Source organism: Mya arenaria, chromosome 7 (genome assembly GCF_026914265.1).
Source record: "Mya arenaria isolate MELC-2E11 chromosome 7, ASM2691426v1".
Lineage (NCBI taxonomy): Eukaryota > Metazoa > Mollusca > Bivalvia > Myida > Myidae > Mya > Mya arenaria.
The window spans coordinates 62,438,545-62,457,880 of record NC_069128.1 but is presented as its reverse complement, the minus strand read 5'-3'; the positions used below and the strand labels follow the sequence as shown (position 1 = coordinate 62,457,880).

Sequence of the window (19,336 nt, the reverse complement as noted above, 5' to 3'; positions counted from 1 at the left end):
CAGTCACATACATAGTGCCTAACGTACTCTCAGTCACATACATAGTGCCTAACGTACTCTCAGTCACATACATAGTGCCTAACGTACTCTCAGTCACATACATAGTGCCTAACGTACTCTCAGTCACATACATAGTGTCTAACGTACTCTCAGTCACATACATAGTGCCTAACGTACTCTCAGTCACATACATAGTGCCTAACGTACTCTCAGTCACATACATAGTGCCTAACGTACTCTCAGTCACATACATAGTGCCTAACGTACTCTCAGTCACATACATATGGACAAACGAACACTCAGTCACATACATTATATAGTGCTTAACATAGTTCAGTCACATATATACAGACAAACATTCACTCAGTTACATGCATACAGAAAAACATTCACTCAGTCACATACATACAGACAAACATTCACTCAGTCACATACATACAGACAAACATTCACTCAGTCACATACATACAGACAAACATTCACTCAGTCACATGCATACAGACAAACATTCACTCAGTCACATACATACAGACAAACATTCACTCAGTCACATACATACAGACAAACATTCACTCAGTCACATACATACAGACAAACATTCACTCAGTCACATGCATACAGACAAATATTCACTCAGTCACATACATACAGACAAACATTCACTCAGTCACATACATACGGACAAACATTCACTCAGTCACATACATACGGACAAACATTCACTCAGTCACATACATACAGACAAACATTCACTCAGTCACATACATACAGACAAACATTCACTCAGTCACATACATACAGACAAACATTCACTCAGTCACATACATACAGACAAACATTCACTCAGTCACATACATACAGACAAACATTCACTCAGTCCCATGCATACAGACAAACATTCTCTCAGTCACATACATACGGACATACATACGGACAAACATTCACTCAGTCACATGCATACGGACAAACATTCACTCAGTCACATACATACGGACAAACATTCACTCAGTCACATACATACAGACAAACATTCACTCAGTCACATACATACAGACAAACATTCACTCAGTCACATGCATACAGACAAACATTCTCTCAGTCACATACATACAGACAAACATTCACTCAGTCACATACATACAGACAAACATTCACTCAGTCACATACATACAGACAAACATTCACTCAGTCACATACATACAGACAAACATTCACTCAGTCACATACATACGGACAAACATTCACTCAGTCACATACATACGGACAAACATTCACTCAGTCACATACATACGGACAAACATTCACTCAGTCACATACATACGGACAAACATTCACTCAGTCACATACATACAGACACCTTTTTTGCAGACAAGGAAGCAGTTGCAGTTGACATTTCATGTTGCATTAATTTGTCATTTTAAATATTTACAAGGGCTGAACTGGTGATATTTTCTTCCTGCGTGATGAACCGAGTCATTTTATTCCATCATATTTCATTTTTTATAATGTAATGCGATTGGAAGACATTTAGTCCATGAATTTTGGATAAAGAAGTTTTCAAGGATTTTACTAAAAACAGAATGATATATAAATAAGGAGGTGGCTTATAAGTAATAGAAATTTACTTTATTTAATATTTGTCTAGTTGCCTAATTTGGAAAAAGTGGTTCAGTTCAGGTAATGTTCATATTGTTGTAAGTGGTTCAGTTCAGGTAATGCTCATATTGTTGTAAGTGGTTCAGTTCAGGTAATGTTCAAATTGTTGTAAGAAGGGCGATCAACACATACTTCTATAGTGTTTAAGCTCAAACCTGCGCCAATAGGATTGCCAGGTGGATTTTAAATCAATTAAAGCTGTGTCTCATTACTTATCATAAAACGAATTCTGATGTTTTTCATACTCAATAATAAAGAACAGTACAAGGGATTTTTCACCAAAGTAATTGTATATTGCATAAAATTAATGAGAGTAAAGTATTTTAGATATTATTAAGCTGTTATACTATATGACCAGCGCGATAATTAACTTAGGAAAAATTGATTGAGACGAGTAAAAGGCTGATAATTTGTATTTGAATTATTCGATCTGGAAATATTAAAAAACTGTTGGAAAAAATTGGCTGATTGTCATTTTACTTTTTACAAGTTTACTTCATTTACAATGCAGCTGTTGGGTGCATATTTCAATGAAATTACATGTTCTGTGCATAATTCAGCTGGCAAATTTCAGTGTGGCCGGCAGTTTTTAATCTTGCAGGTGGCTGTGTAAATTGTACCTGAAAACTTAGGTTTGAGATCAATGGTTACTGTTGTACAATTCTGCATAAATTATGATGAACAGAATTATTGGTTGAACTCAAATTTCTGCAACATTTGAAGGTGGTGGGTGATTATGTAAACATTTTTTTGCTTTAAATAAAGCAAGAAAAATCCAACTTCAACATTAAAATGTTTATTCTTTAACAATATTTTGGCCATGTAAAAATGTTGTATGCAAATACTGGAAGTGACGTCATTTACAAGAAATGATGTCAACGTCAGACGAAGTCCAAATCTTTTAATTAACTTGTTTTACATATTATGGTTCGAGTCTGATGAACTTCATTGATATTTTTCCCCATACTTGCTTAATTTAAAATTTGGGGTTGGAAGGGGGTTACATAATTATATATAACAGAAGTGAAATTAAAGGGGAAAAACTAACAAGAAAAATACAGGGGCCATTTTCATGAAGTATCTAATAATAGCAAAAACTTCCGAGTGAGTGAGAATTTCCTAATTTTTGCGGATAATATTCAATATCATTTTGTTTTTATCAAATTTAATATTTGATATTAAAAATTTTCTTAGATCATTTTCATGTCTATTTAAATACATTTGGATCAAATTTTGACAATTTTCTTTTTTTTTGCAATTGTATCATCTGGTGTCTAGTCTGTTTAATAGGATATATCTTTTTAAAGGAATTCTACTATCATTTGTATTTCCTTTACTCATGTTTAGTTCACTAGTAGAGAGAGTTATTCTGAATGTACAGTGTTCTCAATAAGAACCGGCTGCCGGCCAAAATGGACGGTTCAAATGGCAATAGGGCCGGTTCAAATTTGGAAAACCAAATGAATTTTCAGTAGAATAAGGAGAAGCTGGTCGTTTACTTGACTATTTGAGACGGTTCAACCAAAACTTATTGAGAACCCTGATGTATATTCAACAATTAAAATATGGAAACTTAAGTATCTTTGAAAATGATAACACCTTGTTAAAAGATGCTTCTATAATGTCCCCGCTGATATTGTGATTTTCTATTAATTGATACGATGCATATAACATCAAAGTAAACCGGACCACAGGTTGCATTTTACAGTATCTCAATAAATGTCTGATAAAAATCAGAACAGAATGAAACGAGTGTAATAATACTCATATAGCAGTGAATAGAAATAATGGATGAAGACTTAATCAGGCGTGTTCGCTTTTCATCGGGTATTAAAATATTTTTTATCTGCTTTAAGGAGGAGATGCTCACACAATAAATTTGTAAAATTACACGTTTGAAAGAGACTTCATGACTCGACAGTGAAGTAAATTGTGATAAAGAAAAAACTTTGATTCAACTTCTAACGTCCACGACAGCGGGGATCTAGTTTGGAGGAAAATTTAATCCTAGTTGAATATTAGTATTACATGTTTCGCGATGCTCTGTTTTGTATAATAATTGTGTTTTTGCCAGTTCTATTGAAATCTTTTCATTCCGGATTATCAAAACTCTGTGTGAAAATCGCCAAATCAGGGAACTAATTTGCATAAATTAGCAGTAATGTGATGATTACATTCCTATTCATTGCGTTGTTGAATATAAAATTTAAAGGTAATAATTGATGCCCTATGGAAATTAATGTTCGCTAGGCCACACTAAATATATAGTTTGTTTCGTGTTACCTGGACTTACTTAAGACCTGTGACTTGTAAGTTTTTTACTATCTCAGCTGGTTGTCATTTTTTTTCTCCGTTTTTTTAGCTCTACTGGCCAAAGAGCTTATGCAATGGTGCCCTATTTGTCGCCAGTGCATGTGGACTTGATACAGTCTTCAGTTTTGATTGTATCTTAATCACACTAATGCAGTAGCTAGATATCCATGAGATTTTAGATATCCATGAGATTTTAGATATCCATGTTAATTAAGATATCCTTGAGATTCTAGATATCCTTAAGATTCTAGATATCCATGAAATTTAAGATATCCATGAAATTTTAGATATCCATGAGATTTAAGATTTGGATGTCCATGAGAATTTAGATATCCATGAGATTTTAGATATCCATGAGTTTTTAGATTTTGGATGTCCATGAGATTTTAGATATCCATGAGAATTTAGAATTTAGATATCCATGAGATTTTAGATATCCATAGACTTTAGATATCCATGAGATTTTAGATATCCATGAGAATTAAGATATCCTAGAGATTCTAGATATCCATGAGATTTTAGATATCCATGAGAATTTGGATATCCATAAGATTTTAGATATCCATAAGATTTCAGTTCCTTTCTAAACAAGCCAGATTCACCCACACTTGACTAGATTATGGCCCTTGTAAAATAATTTTCTAGAAGTTATTTCCCTTTGCTCAAAATGCTGATTCGCAATTAGTATTTTCAAAGGGAGACAACTTTGTACAGAGAGTTGTGTAGTTCTTGCCCTTTGCAAAATACAAGTGGTTTATATTGACTGGATAAGGCCCTTGAAATGCAAATCATTTTCTAAGGAAGTCAACTTTGCACAGAGAGTTGTGTATTATTATAGTAGTTCATTTCCTTTGCTCGAAATGCTGTTAAGCAATAGTATTTTCTAAGGGAGACAACTTTGTACAGAGAGTTGTGTAGTTCTTGCCCTTTGCGAAATTCAAGTGGTTTATATTGACTGGATTAAGGCCCTTGAAATGCAAAGTAATTTTCTTAGGAAGTCAACTTTGCTCAGAGTTATGTATTATTATAGTAGTTCTTTCCCTTTTCTCGAAATGCTGCTTAGCAATAGTATTTTCTAAGGGAGACAACTTTGGACAGAGATTTGTGTAGTTCTTGCCCTTTGTGAAACACAATTGGTTTACTGATTTCTGCCTTATGAATCTGATTGCCAGTTGAGCATAGACCCTTTTGGGAGTCTTGTTTTATTACAATATTATGATTGAGAAACAATGAAATTATCTACCTTACTAGCAGCTCCTTTAAATATGGGTAGGACAATGGAAAACCAACTGTTTATTTATTGTAGCCTTAATCATGATATTTTTTATGATTTTCAACATTGGTTACATAGACCTTATTTGGATTGCGCTCACACACAGAAAAGGTTAGAATACTTTTGTTAACATTTCATAAAATCATCACTTTATTAAACTTTGCATTTGAGTAACTTTTTGAGCAGGGGTTCTTGAGTCCAGGATTAATCATAAAATTAATCAAGATTGATTTTTTTTTAAATTCAGACTATTATGCATGTGAGATTGTTTTTTCGCTCAGACTTTTGCAGAAAAAAAGAGTATGAAGCACGTTGAAATAAACATGAATGACTTTGGAAACAATTATAAAAATGCTCTTAATTAAGGGTCTGCTATGATGCAAAAGTCAATTGAAGGACCAAAATTTAAAATGTTTAAAAAAATCAATTTCTATTTAGTTTTGAGGTTCAGTATTTAACAAGCATGATTCATATATCTGTTGCAACATGACAAGCTGTAATTAGGAATTGAGCATTTTTTATGAAAGAATATTTTATCAGATTTCCAATCGAAAAGCATTTACGTTTTCCGGGAAATGTCTTTATACAAAAAGAATATGATTGTGAGTCAAATTTATCGGAACTGCCCAATCAACAATGTCTTGGGGCTTTGTGTTGATTGCAGCTATTTTTAAAAAAATATTTGCATTTATGTAACCCGGAAATAAATTGCATCCATTACTTTTCATTATTTTACTAAATAACTTTCTTATTTGACAAGATGTCATCAAGAATTCTCAAGACATTGTTGAATAGGTAGTCTGGGGCATTTTGACATAAAAAAACGAAGTAATAATGTCGACAGACTTTTCCAATATACTGTGAATGCTTTTGACGAAAATCTGATAAAATCTTCTTTTGTGAATTTTTTTAACTCCTTACTACCCCAAATCATGTCCCCAAGAATATATGTTTCACTCCCAAAAAAGGTTGTTCCTCAAAACTAAATAAAACATTTGCTTTTTAAACGTTTTAGTTTTTGTCCTTCCCCACCCACTATTGCTCGCTGCCAGCCCTCAAAAGCTGCTTTACCCTGCTTTGGGTATTCCTCTTGCTAAACAGGGGTTTGTATTCAATATTCAACTGAAGTTAATCTTATGGTCATTCAGCAATGACTTAATTCACTCTATTGGTCAGTTATTAATAACCAGTAATTGGATTAGCTACATCGCTCTTATATGCAATTAAGACCGCTAATGAATGCCAGTCCAGAACCCCGGCTATTTTTCAGGATATGCAATTATCAGCTTATTCAGTAGAGGTCTGTGGTAAATCCCAAGTCTGGACTTTTGGCACAATAAAAGACAAATAGTCATATATATGTATATATGATTTCAAAGTAAAATATGGTATAAATGCTGTTTTTTTCCAATACTATGTTCTTCAAGATTATTTTTGACGCAGAAAACTTCTGCTGAACAAAATAAGACACCGCAGTCTAAAATTTGTAGACACCCATAATAGTTATTCAAATTCTTTAAGTATGTATAAATGATATGAATTGTATAATAATTTCTATAATACAAAACTGAGTAGGAATATTTGTGCATAGTCACGATCCAGGAGGGGTTTACATTAATGACTGCACACAGAGCGGTATAGATGGTGTACAATCTTTCTATGCTTTGATGTTTTCGGTACTTGACTCTTATTCATGATGTTTTTTAATGTTTGGTGTGACTTCTTTTCATTCTAAAGCTGCAGTCTCACATATTGAACGTTTGACAACTTTTTATTTTTTGTCTTGGAACAAGCCAATTTTTTGCGAAAATGCATGGAAAACAGTTGTATGAGACTGCTGACAATAAATCAGATCGCAGGTTATTATATTTATATTAAAAAAATGATGTTTTATGCAAAGTGTTAGCAACGCTTGTTGCCAAAAATCATTAGTTTTTGAATGTCAATATGAAAAACTGTGATCTGATCTTTGTCAGCTGTCTTATATCACTGGTTTCCAGACATTTACTCAGAAATTGGCTTACCGTAAATGACTGGGTATAAGACGATAGGGGGTATTAGACGCAGGGAAAAAAATCTGTGAAAAGTCCAAGAAAAAAACTCTTAATCTATGTTCTTGGTTTCTGGCATTTTCAGCCACCATTGTTTGTTGACAGTGACAAAAAATTCTTTTTCGTGAAAATGGCGATGGTTATCTTTAAAACCATACAATGATAAACTGTCGCGAATGAAAAGTTAAGTTATGCAAAAACCTTATATTGTACGGGTTTGTTCTCAAAATGTCTGAACACCTACAGAAAAGAATAAAGAATGTGACAAAGTGCGAAAAAACAAGACCATTATCACAACAGTTTGTATTATTGGTATGTTAAACAGGTTAAAGGCAGTCGAGTTTTTCACACCTTCTCGTACAACTGACAAAAAATATTTTGACAGTGCCCAACTTTGCTTTTTTATATGCAAGTTTAATTATTGTTCAATTCAATTTATTGTTCAAGATAATATTGAATATTACTTTAATTGAAAAATATTTTTGTTTAAATTATAAACGTCTTACGATATACCGTATCCCAATCTTCAACTGCCGTATTAACTCGTATATACTCGATCAATATGACGCATGTAACATCCCTTTCTACATAAATCTAAAACTCTCAGCTTGAAATCGACCTCAGAAAAAAAGTTAAAAAAATTGTTACTGGGTATTATACGCAGGCATTTTTTTGCATCGAAATCTGAGGGAAAAAAGGGTGTCATTTACGGTATTCAAAGACAAAAAAAATAAAACTTTCAAAACAGTAAATCTATGAGAGTGCATCTTTAAGATAGTTTTTATGGTAAAGAAATTTACAAACAAAACTATGAGAATAGAATAAAAAGGAATTTAGCTTGTGGGCATGTATTCATAAAACATCTTAGGTCATTTCTTAAAGCTGCACTTTCACAGATTGACAGTTTTAGACTTTATTTCAATTTTTGTCTCAAAATCAGCTGATTTTGTCATCGGTTTAACCTTTAATCCAGTCAGAGAAGATTACTCACAATAGAACAGATCGGCTCCTTCCAAGACAAAAAATAAAAAAAAGTTGTCAAAACGGTCAATCTGTCAGAGTGCAACTTTAAATTCGTGAAATTTTCCTATTTAAAAGAAAGAAAAGTTTTAACATAAAACTGTGCATGTTACATACAATTAATGTTATACAGTAAAACTGCGGTCGTTCGAACAGGCCGTCGTTCGAGAACCAGCAGTCCCTCGAGGTTGGAGCTTGGTCCCAAACATATTTCCTTCTATTTTAATATCAAATATACCTACGCTGCATCGAAACCTAAATAAGTCGAGGAGTCGAGCACAATAGCCAAATACACAAATCATTCACAAAACCTTATGGCTCCCTCAAGGTCATAATTTCACACTTTCTTCCCAAACGCATGTTCCAAAATAAACAATTGCAAGGTGTTAAAATTTTCGCAAATTCTAAAAGTTGCAATGACAGTTGAAAGGAAATGTCATTATGTGTGAAAAAAAACATTTATCACCTATACCACTGGACCACTCTATTGGTTATTGATTCAATTCCAAGTTTTTTCAGCCCCTTTAAAAGAACAAAGTACTGGTTACTGCCCAGGCTAAGAAGCAGATCCATAGACCACTAGACCACTCAACACCCCCCCCCCCCCCCCCCCCCCAGGTCCAGAGAATAGTGGGGACTTTGACTTTCGGTCCGGGTAATATCAAACTGCTTGTCAAATCCCGCCAAATGCCCCCGCACCACAGGGACCCTAGTTGCCCATTCCCGGCTATTTTTGGCGCGAAGACAAAACAAACGCATCCACCCGGCACTGCCGGTCCACCTGGAAAGTAAAAAACACAGCCTATTTCCGCAGTATACCCCCGGACCTGGGTGTGGTTACAATTGACTGGTACATTAAGCTAAACACTAAATAGGATCAACTAGACTATTATTCTGTTATAAAAAATAATGGTATAAAAAATATATTTATTCTAATTCCAGGTGAGAGGAAGGTCCAACAGCGGGGAAACTTGACAGACAGGATGAACAGTACAATTCCAGAACTGAAATGGATTGAGTGTGCGTGCAGTCCTCATGACCGATGCAGTAAGCCGTACTGCATGACACAAGTTGGGGTAGGCTGGGATTATTTGTTTTGCTGATTCTAAGGCCGTAACCATTCCGAAGCATCGATCTTAAGAAAAATTTGAAATATTCCTATTTTATGAGTGAAAAAAAATGTTTTAGAAAACTTCAGTTTTCATATTTTAATTGGTGATTGTACATTTTCTAGCAATGGAATTAAATAGAAATTGTACTCTAACGCCGGTTGGGCTTGTGGCTTGTGGCAGGATGCTCGACTCCCTTGACCTACAATAGAGGCCTAAAGAGCACGGCAACCCAAACCCATAGCAGAATGATTTCAGACCTTCAGCTGCCTGGTCAGTCGCATTCCTGATATTTTTTGTTTCGTCCGACTTTAATGTATAATTAAGAAATCTTATTCACAGTGTTTCAAGGCGTTGAAGATCCGAGATGGCCGCGAGGAGGAGATATTGGGGTGTAACGGAGAGGAGGCACATGACCAGTTTTTGTGTCAAACCCGCTACAAGCACCCGACAGCAGTGGAGTGCTGTAACAACTACACAAGATGTAATGAGGATCTACAACCTACATACATACCTGATCCAGCAATACCTACTGGTAAGTGCAGTATGGATTCATTTAAAACTTGCATTATGACTGTTGCTAATAAATTAGGAGGTACAGGTGAAAAGGGAGTTAAAACAGTATGATATTAAACTACTTATAAAATGGGAGAAAACTAGGGATGGAAACCGGATACCAAATCGGTATTCGGATATTCCTATCAAGTATTCGAATACTATCCTGATACTCGTATCAAATTGTTTTCATAATATGTAAATTTCCTATTATATGTCACCCACCTTCTGTTATTTGACATAATTGTCCTCTTAATTTATAATTCGTCATATGGCAATTTCACTTTTTCATTCATTCTTTCTCAGTCTTAATAATTTATAATGTTATAATTAAAGCTAAACAACTCATTTTACGTCATAAAACTCATGATGAATACCACATAAACACCTCGCGAATTTTATAGTCACTTCGGCCGAGGTGGTTGCTTGGTTACTGCCACGTGCTTTCGAGTTTGTTATTTTTCATCAGGTTTCATGTTAAATGACGCTTTGATTATTTGATAGTCGATTGTAATTTTATTTCATTACATTGTTTGATTTAATGCAATACCTACAATTTCTGCAGTGTTTTGTAATAAAGCATATAATTGCGGAAAAGATAAGAAGACAAAAAGAAGATCTGATTTTTCTTTATTTACATGCGTGTACTTTTTTATTTATCGAATAAACTAAACGTGTTTACATATGGTATGAAAAAGAAATTACAAGATGCAAAATGATGGAAAAGTAGAAAGATAAACAAATTTAGTTTTTGTATTTATTGTTCAGATAGCAATGATTTCTTCATGCATATTCATCAAAAATACGATTGGTCATTAATAGCTTTGATTGCACGACCCTTATCTTGTGATTGGACGATCAATTCCTATGGATTAATGATCAATCCGTTTAATATCAACTAGTGTCAATTAAGCACATCTGAGATCATAAAACAACACTTGTCATTGTAAACAAGGTCACAGAACTTTACACGGTGCTGCACAAGGACACAATATCACGCCTTGTGCAAACACCCAATTAGCAGACGATTTGTGACACATACCCGCTTCGCAACAGACACTGTTGATCACCTGAAATGTTTCATCTGAAAAGTTTTATAACAATTGCTATGTCTCTGCTAAGCTATTTCATTGAAATTTTAATTCTTAAAGAATATTCGAATACCCATTTTGGTATCCGAATACTTGGGTGATATCCGGATATCCGGATACTCGGATATTCGCTTCCATCCCTAGAGAAAACACAGGAGCTATGGGTAAAATGGGGTATAAATAGGAGCTAAAGGTGGAATGGGAGTAAACACAGGAGCTACAGGTAAAACGGGAGAAATCACAGGAGCTACAGGTGAAATGGGAGAAATCACAGGAGATGCAGGTGAAATGGGAGAAACACAGGAGTGACAGGTGAAACGGGAGAAAACACAGGAGCTACAGGTGAAACGGGAGTACAACTAGGAGCTACAGGTGAAACGGGAGAAAACACAGGAGATGCAGGTGAAATGTGAGAAAAAACTGGAGCTGCAGGTGAAATGGGAGAAATAAAAATACAGGTTTTATTTCTTTCTCATATTGGCATGAGCCATAGCTTCAGGCATGAGAATCTTCAGTTGATTTCAGATGGGGTTTGCAAAAAAAGAAAAATCAATATGTGTTTGAGCTGGTCCAAAATTGATTAGTGTTTTGGGGTGACCATATTTTCAGTGGATTTTGTGACCTAGCATTCACATCCCTTTAGATTACAGTCAGTTCCTTGACAGTTTTTAGCATAGCCTCCCTCTATGACTGTTTTGCAGTAGAACGTGTTTGTTACTGATAAGCCATGCCTTGTCAATGAATGAAGAGCAGACATACATATATACCTACTGTGATCTAGAATACACCAGTTCTCTCCGTATTTCAGAAGTGCACGCAGAACAAATGAGCTGGGCGTTCGTCCTGTCTGTGGGCCTACCAATCGTAGGCCTCGTAATCGTGCTGGTGCTGATATTACTGCTGTGTAATTATCGACACAAGCGAAAAATGAGGGAATTGAGTAAGCAGGAACAGGCACTGTTGCAGAATGGGGAAATCAGGGCAGAGGCAGTTGGGGACAATACACTTAGGGTATGTGGAGATTTAGATAATAAGTATCTTTCAGGGCCCATATTCACTAAGGGCTATTCCATTTAAACATATAACCCCCAGGGGGAAGGCACTTTCGAATTGTTTCCCCCCCCCCCCTTCCAAACAGAAGCAAAATTTACCCTTTTGGGGTCCAAGTTAGTTGTATTCTCTGAGTAATGATTACAGTGATATGTAAAATAGTTGTAAAAAAATGAGTATATACTTTGTTAAACATGGTATTTGCAACATAATATGGTCAGTTTTACCATTATTGCTATTTAAATAAAGAGTGAACAAAAAATGAATATTTACAGTTTTGAGTCTTGAACTCAGACTTCACACATTATGTAATAATCACTTATACAGTCATTGAAATTAGACTTTTGGATGAACAAGCCCGAATTCCTATACTATTGATTGGCATCAAATTTTCTAACAAGCCCTGCTATATAAAATTCAGAATTAGAGCAAGCCTGGAAGACATTTTACCAGTGCAGGGCTTGTGGGCTTGTGTAAATTTCGACCACTGATTATATGACACATATAAATCTGATACTTTCAGGAGCTTTTTGAAGAATCATGTACTTCCGGCAGTGGGTCAGGTCTGCCCTTCCTGGTACAACAGACAGTGGCCAGACAGGTCCATCTCGTAGAATGTATAGGTAAGTCAGGGGACACATTACTGTACTGTAGGTCAGGTAAACTGTTACAGAGGGTACATCAGACAGTGGCCAGACAGGTCCATCTTGTAGAATGTATAGGTAAGTCAGGTGACACATTACTGTAATGTAGGACAGGTAAACTGTTATAGAGGGTACATCAGACAGCGGCCAGACAGGTCCATCTCGTAGAATGTATAGGTAAGTCAGGTGACACATTACTGTACTGTAGGACAGGTAAACTGTTATAGAGGGTACATCAGACAGCGGCCAGACAGGTCCATCTCGTAGAATGTATAGGTAAGTCAGGTGACACATTACTGTACTGTAGGTCAGGTAAACTGTTATAGAGGGTACATCAGGCAGTGGCCAGACAGGTCCATCTCGTAGAATGTATAGGTAAGTCAGGGGACACATTACTGTACTGTAGGACAGGTAAACTGTTATAGAGGGTACATCAGACAGTGGCCAGACAGGTCCATCTCGTAGAATGTATAGGTAAGTCAGGTGACACATTACTGTAATGTAGGACAGGTAAACTGTTATAGAGGGTACATCAGACAGTGGCCAGACAGGTCCATCTCGTAGAATGTATAGGTAAGTCAGGTGACACATTACTGTAATGTAGGTCAGGTAAACTGTTATAGAGGGTACATCAGACAGCGGCCAGACAGGTCCATCTCGTAGAATGTATAGGTAAGTCAGGTGACACATTACTGTAATGTAGGTCAGGTAAACTGTTATAGAGGGTACATCAGACAGCGGCCAGACAGGTCCATCTCGTAGAATGTATAGGTAAGTCAGGTGACACATTACTGTAATGTAGGTCAGGTAAACTGTTATAGAGGGTACATCAGACAGCGGCCAGACAGGTCCATCTCGTAGAATGTATAGGTAAGTCAGGTGACACATTACTGTACTGTAGGTCAGGTAAACTGTTATAGAGGTTACATCAGACAGTGGCCAGACAGGTCCATCTCGTAGAATGTATAGGTAAGTCAGGTGACACATTACTGTACTGTAGCTCAGGTAAACTGTTATAGAGGGTACATCAGGCAGTGGCTAGACAGGTCCATCTCGTAGAATGTATAGGTAAGTCAGGTGACACATTACTGTACTGTAGGTCAGGTAAACTGTTATAGAGGTTACATCAGGCAGTGGCTAGACAGGTCCATCTCGTAGAATGTATAGGTAAGTCAGGTGACACATTACTGTACTGTAGGTCAGGTAAACTGTTATAGAGGGTACATCAGACAGCGGCCAGACAGGTCCATCTCGTAGAATGTATAGGTAAGTCAGGTGACACATTACTGTACTGTAGGTCAGGTAAACTGTTATAGAGGGTACAACAGACAGTGGCCAGACAGGTCCATCTTGTAGAATGTATAGGTAAGTCAGGTGACACATTACTGTAATGTAGGTCAGGTAAACTGTTACAGAGGGTACATCAGACAGTGGCCAGACAGGTCCATCTCGTAGAATGTATAGGTAAGTCAGGTGACACATTACTGTACTGTAGGTCAGGTAAACTGTTATAGAGGGTACATCAGGCAGTGGCCAGACAGGTCCATCTCGTAGAATGTATAGGTAAGTCAGGTGACACATTACTGTACTGTAGGTCAGGTAAACTGTTATAGAGGGTACATCAGACAGTGGCCAGACAGGTCCATCTCGTAGAATGTATAGGTAAGTCAGGTGACACATTACTGTACTGTAGGTCAGGTAAACTGTTATAGAGGGTACATCAGGCAGTGGCCAGACAGGTCCATCTCGTAGAATGTATAGGTAAGTCAGGTGACACATTACTGTACTGTAGGTCAGGTAAACTGTTATAGAGGGTACAACAGACAGTGGCCAGACAGGTCCATCTCGTAGAATGTATAGGTAAGTCAGGTGACACATTACTGTACTGTAGCTCAGGTAAACTGTTATAGAGGGTACATCAGACAGTGGCCAGACAGGTCCATCTCGTAGAATGTATAGGTAAGTCAGGTGACACATTACTGTACTGTAGGTCAGGTAAACTGTTATAGAGGGTACATCAGGCAGTGGCCAGACAGGTCCATCTCGTAGAATGTATAGGTAAGTCAGGTGACACATTACTGTACTGTAGGTCAGGTAAACTGTTATAGAGGGTACATCAGACAGTGGCCAGACAGGTCCATCTCGTAGAATGTATAGGTAAGTCAGGTGACACATTACTGTACTGTAGGACAGGTAAACTGTTATAGAGGGTACATCAGATAGTGGCCAGACAGGTCCATCTCGTAGAATGTATAGGTAAGTCAGGTGACACATTACTGTACTGTAGGACAGGTAAACTGTTACAGAGGGTACATCAGACAGCGGCCAGACAGGTCCATCTCGTAGAATGTATAGGTAAGTCAGGTGACACATTACTGTACTGTAGGTCAGGTAAACTGTTATAGAGGTTACATCAGGCAGTGGCTAGACAGGTCCATCTCGTAGAATGTATAGGTAAGTCAGGTGACACATTACTGTACTGTAGCTCAGGTAAACTGTTATAGAGGGTACATCAGACAGCGGCCAGACAGGTCCATCTCGTAGAATGTATAGGTAAGTCAGGTGACACATTACTGTACTGTAGGTCAGGTAAACTGTTATAGAGGGTACATCAGGCAGTGGCTAGACAGGTCCATCTCGTAGAATGTATAGGTAAGTCAGGTGACACATTACTGTACTGTAGGACAGGTAAACTGTTACAGAGGGTACATCAGACAGCGGCCAGACAGGTCCATCTCGTAGAATGTATAGGTAAGTCAGGTGCCACATTACTGTACTGTAGGTCAGGTAAACTGTTATAGAGGGTACATCAGGCAGTGGCCAGACAGGTCCATCTCGTAGAATGTATAGGTAAGTCAGGTGACACATTACTGTACTGTAGGACAGGTAAACTGTTATAGAGGGTACATCAGACAGCGGCCAGACAGGTCCATCTTGTAGAATGTATAGGTAAGTCAGGTGACACATTACTGTACTGTAGGTCAGGTAAACTGTTACAGAGGGTACATCAGGCAGCGGCCAGACAGGTCCATCTCGTAGAATGTATAGGTAAGTCAGGTGACACATTACTGTACTGTAGGTCAGGTAAACTGTTATAGAGGGTACATCAGACAGCGGCCAGACAGGTCCATCTCGTAGAATGTATAGGTAAGTCAGGGGACACATTACTGTACTGTAGCTCAGGTAAACTGTTATAGAGGGTACATCAGGCAGTGGCCAGACAGGTCCATCTCGTAGAATGTATAGGTAAGTCAGGTGACACATTACTGTACTGTAGGACAGGTAAACTGTTATAGAGGGTACATCAGATAGTGGCCAGACAGGTCCATCTCGTAGAATGTATAGGTAAGTCAGGTGACACATTACTGTACTGTAGGTCAGGTAAACTGTTATAGAGGGTACATCAGATAGTGGCCAGACAGGTCCATCTCGTAGAATGTATAGGTAAGTCAGGTGACACATTACTGTACTGTAGCTCAGGTAAACTGTTATAGAGGGTACATCAGATAGTGGCCAGACAGGTCCATCTCGTAGAATGTATAGGTAAGTCAGGGGACACATTACTGTACTGTAGCTCAGGTAAACTGTTATAGAGGGTACATCAGGCAGTGGCCAGACAGGTCCATCTCGTAGAATGTATAGGTAAGTCAGGTGACACATTACTGTACTGTAGCTCAGGTAAACTGTTATAGAGGGTACATCAGGCAGTGGCCAGACAGGTCCATCTCGTAGAATGTATAGGTAAGTCAGGTGACACATTACTGTACTGTAGCTCAGGTAAACTGTTATAGAGGGTACATCAGGCAGTGGCCAGACAGGTCCATCTCGTAGAATGTATAGGTAAGTCAGGTGACACATTACTGTACTGTAGCTCAGGTAAACTGTTATAGAGGGTACATCAGACAGCGGCCAGACAGGTCCATCCCGTAGAATGTATAGGTAAGTCAGGTGACACATTACTGTACTGTAGCTCAGGTAAACTGTTATAGAGGGTACATCAGGCAGTGGCCAGACAGGTCCATCTCGTAGAATGTATAGGTAAGTCAGGTGACACATTACTGTACTGTAGGTCAGGTAAACTGTTATAGAGGGTACATCAGACAGCGGCCAGACAGGTCCATCTCGTAGAATGTATAGGTAAGTCAGGTGACACATTACTGTACTGTAGGTCAGGTAAACTGTTATAGAGGGTACATCAGACAGTGGCCAGACAGGTCCATCTCGTAGAATGTATAGGTAAGTCAGGTGACACATTACTGTACTGTAGGTCAGGTAAACTGTTATAGAGGGTACATCAGACAGCGGCCAGACAGGTCCATCTCGTAGAATGTATAGGTAAGTCAGGTGACACATTACTGTACTGTAGGTCAGGTAAACTGTTATAGAGGGTACATCAGGCAGTGGCCAGACAGGTCCATCTCGTAGAATGTATAGGTAAGTCAGGTGACACATTACTGTACTGTAGGTCAGGTAAACTGTTATAGAGGGTACATCAGACAGTGGCCAGACAGGTCCATCTCGTAGAATGTATAGGTAAGTCAGGTGACACATTACTGTAATGTAGGACAGGTAAACTGTTATAGAGGGTACATCAGACAGTGGGTCAGGTCTGCCCTTCCTGGTACAACAGACAGCGGCCAGACAGGTCCATCTCGTAGAATGTATAGGTAAGTCAGGTGACACATTACTGTAATGTAGGTCAGGTAAACTGTTATAGAGGGTACATCAGACAGCGGCCAGACAGGTCCATCTCGTAGAATGTATAGGTAAGTCAGGTGACACATTACTGTACTGTAGGTCAGGTAAACTGTTATAGAGGGTACATCAGACAGTGGCCAGACAGGTCCATCTCGTAGAATGTATAGGTAAGTCAGGTGACACATTACTGTAATGTAGGACAGGTAAACTGTTATAGAGGGTACAACAGACAGCGGCCAGACAGGTCCATCTCGTAGAATGTATAGGTAAGTCAGGTGACACATTACTGTAATGTAGGTCAGGTAAACTGTTATAGAGGGTACATCAGACAGCGGCCAGACAGGTCCATCTCGTAGAATGTATAGGTAAGTCAGGTGACACATTACTGTAATGTAGGTCAGGTAAACTGTTATAGAGGGTACATCAGACAGCGGCCAGACAGGTCCATCTCGTAGAATGTATAGGTAAGTCAGGTGACACATTACTGTAATGTAGGACAGGTAAACTGTTATAGAGGGTACATCAGACAGTGGCCAGACAGGTCCATCTTGTAGAATGTATAGGTAAGTCAGGTGACACATTACTGTAATGTAGGTCAGGTAAACTGTTATAGAGGGTACAACAGACAGTGGCCAGACAGGTCCATCTCGTAGAATGTATAGGTAAGTCAGGTGACACATTACTGTAATGTAGGACAGGTAAACTGTTATAGAGGGTACATCAGACAGCGGCCAGACAGGTCCATCTCGTAGAATGTATAGGTAAGTCAGGTGACACATTACTGTAATGTAGGACAGGTAAACTGTTATAGAGGGTACATCAGACAGCGGCCAGACAGGTCCATCCCGTAGAATGTATAGGTAAGTCAGGTGACACATTACTGTAATGTAGGACAGGTAAACTGTTATAGAGGGTACATCAGACAGCGGCCAGACAGGTCCATCTCGTAGAATGTATAGGTAAGTCAGGTGACACATTACTGTACTGTAGGTCAGGTAAACTGTTATAGAGGGTACATCAGGCAGTGGCCAGACAGGTCCATCTCGTAGAATGTATAGGTAAGTCAGGTGACACATTACTGTAATGTAGGACAGGTAAACTGTTATAGAGGGTACATCAGGCAGTGGCTAGACAGGTCCATCCCGTAGAATGTATAGGTAAGTCAGGTGACACATTACTGTACTGTAGCTCAGGTAAACTGTTATAGAGGGTACATCAGGCAGTGGCCAGACAGGTCCATCTCGTAGAATGTATAGGTAAGTCAGGTGACACATTACTGTACTGTAGGTCAGGTAAACTGTTATAGAGGGTACATCAGGCAGTGGCCAGACAGGTCCATCTCGTAGAATGTATAGGTAAGTCAGGTGACACATTACTGTAATGTAGGACAGGTAAACTGTTATAGAGGGTACATCAGGCAGTGGCCAGACAGGTCCATCTCGTAGAATGTATAGGTAAGTCAGGTGACACATTACTGTAATGTAGGACAGGTAAACTGTTATAGAGGGTACATCAGGCAGTGGCCAGACAGGTCCATCCCGTAGAATGTATAGGTAAGTCAGGGGACACATTACTGTACTGTAGGTCAGGTGAACTGTTATAGAGGGTACATCAGACAGCGGCCAGACAGGTCCATCTCGTAGAATGTATAGGTAAGTCAGGTGACACATTACTGTAATGTAGGACAGGTAAACTGTTATAGAGGGTACATCAGGCAGTGGCCAGACAGGTCCATCCCGTAGAATGTATAGGTAAGTCAGGTGACACATTACTGTAATGTAGGACAGGTAAACTGTTATAGAGGGTACATCAGACAGTGGCCAGACAGGTCCATCTCGTAGAATGTATAGGTAAGTCAGGTGACACATTACTGTAA

At 38.4% G+C, this 19,336-nt stretch overlaps 1 protein-coding gene across 3 annotated transcripts in view; it reads left to right on the top strand.

Annotated features, from left to right (window-relative positions):
• Positions 1 to 19,336, top strand: part of LOC128240734 (activin receptor type-1-like) — a 56,062-nt gene that overhangs the window by 18,864 nt on the left and 17,862 nt on the right. For 2 of the 3 annotated variants that reach the window (XM_052957535.1, XM_052957536.1), the window contains 4 exons: positions 9,256 to 9,389; positions 9,765 to 9,957; positions 11,877 to 12,079; positions 12,642 to 12,741. In XM_052957535.1, coding sequence (XP_052813495.1) covers positions 9,256 to 9,389; positions 9,765 to 9,957; positions 11,877 to 12,079; positions 12,642 to 12,741 — 630 coding nt within the window. Of the gene's footprint in view, positions 1 to 1,560; positions 1,678 to 9,255; positions 9,390 to 9,764; positions 9,958 to 11,876; positions 12,080 to 12,641; positions 12,742 to 19,336 lie in introns of those variants that run through there. The other variant, XM_052957538.1, reaches the window with a different exon arrangement.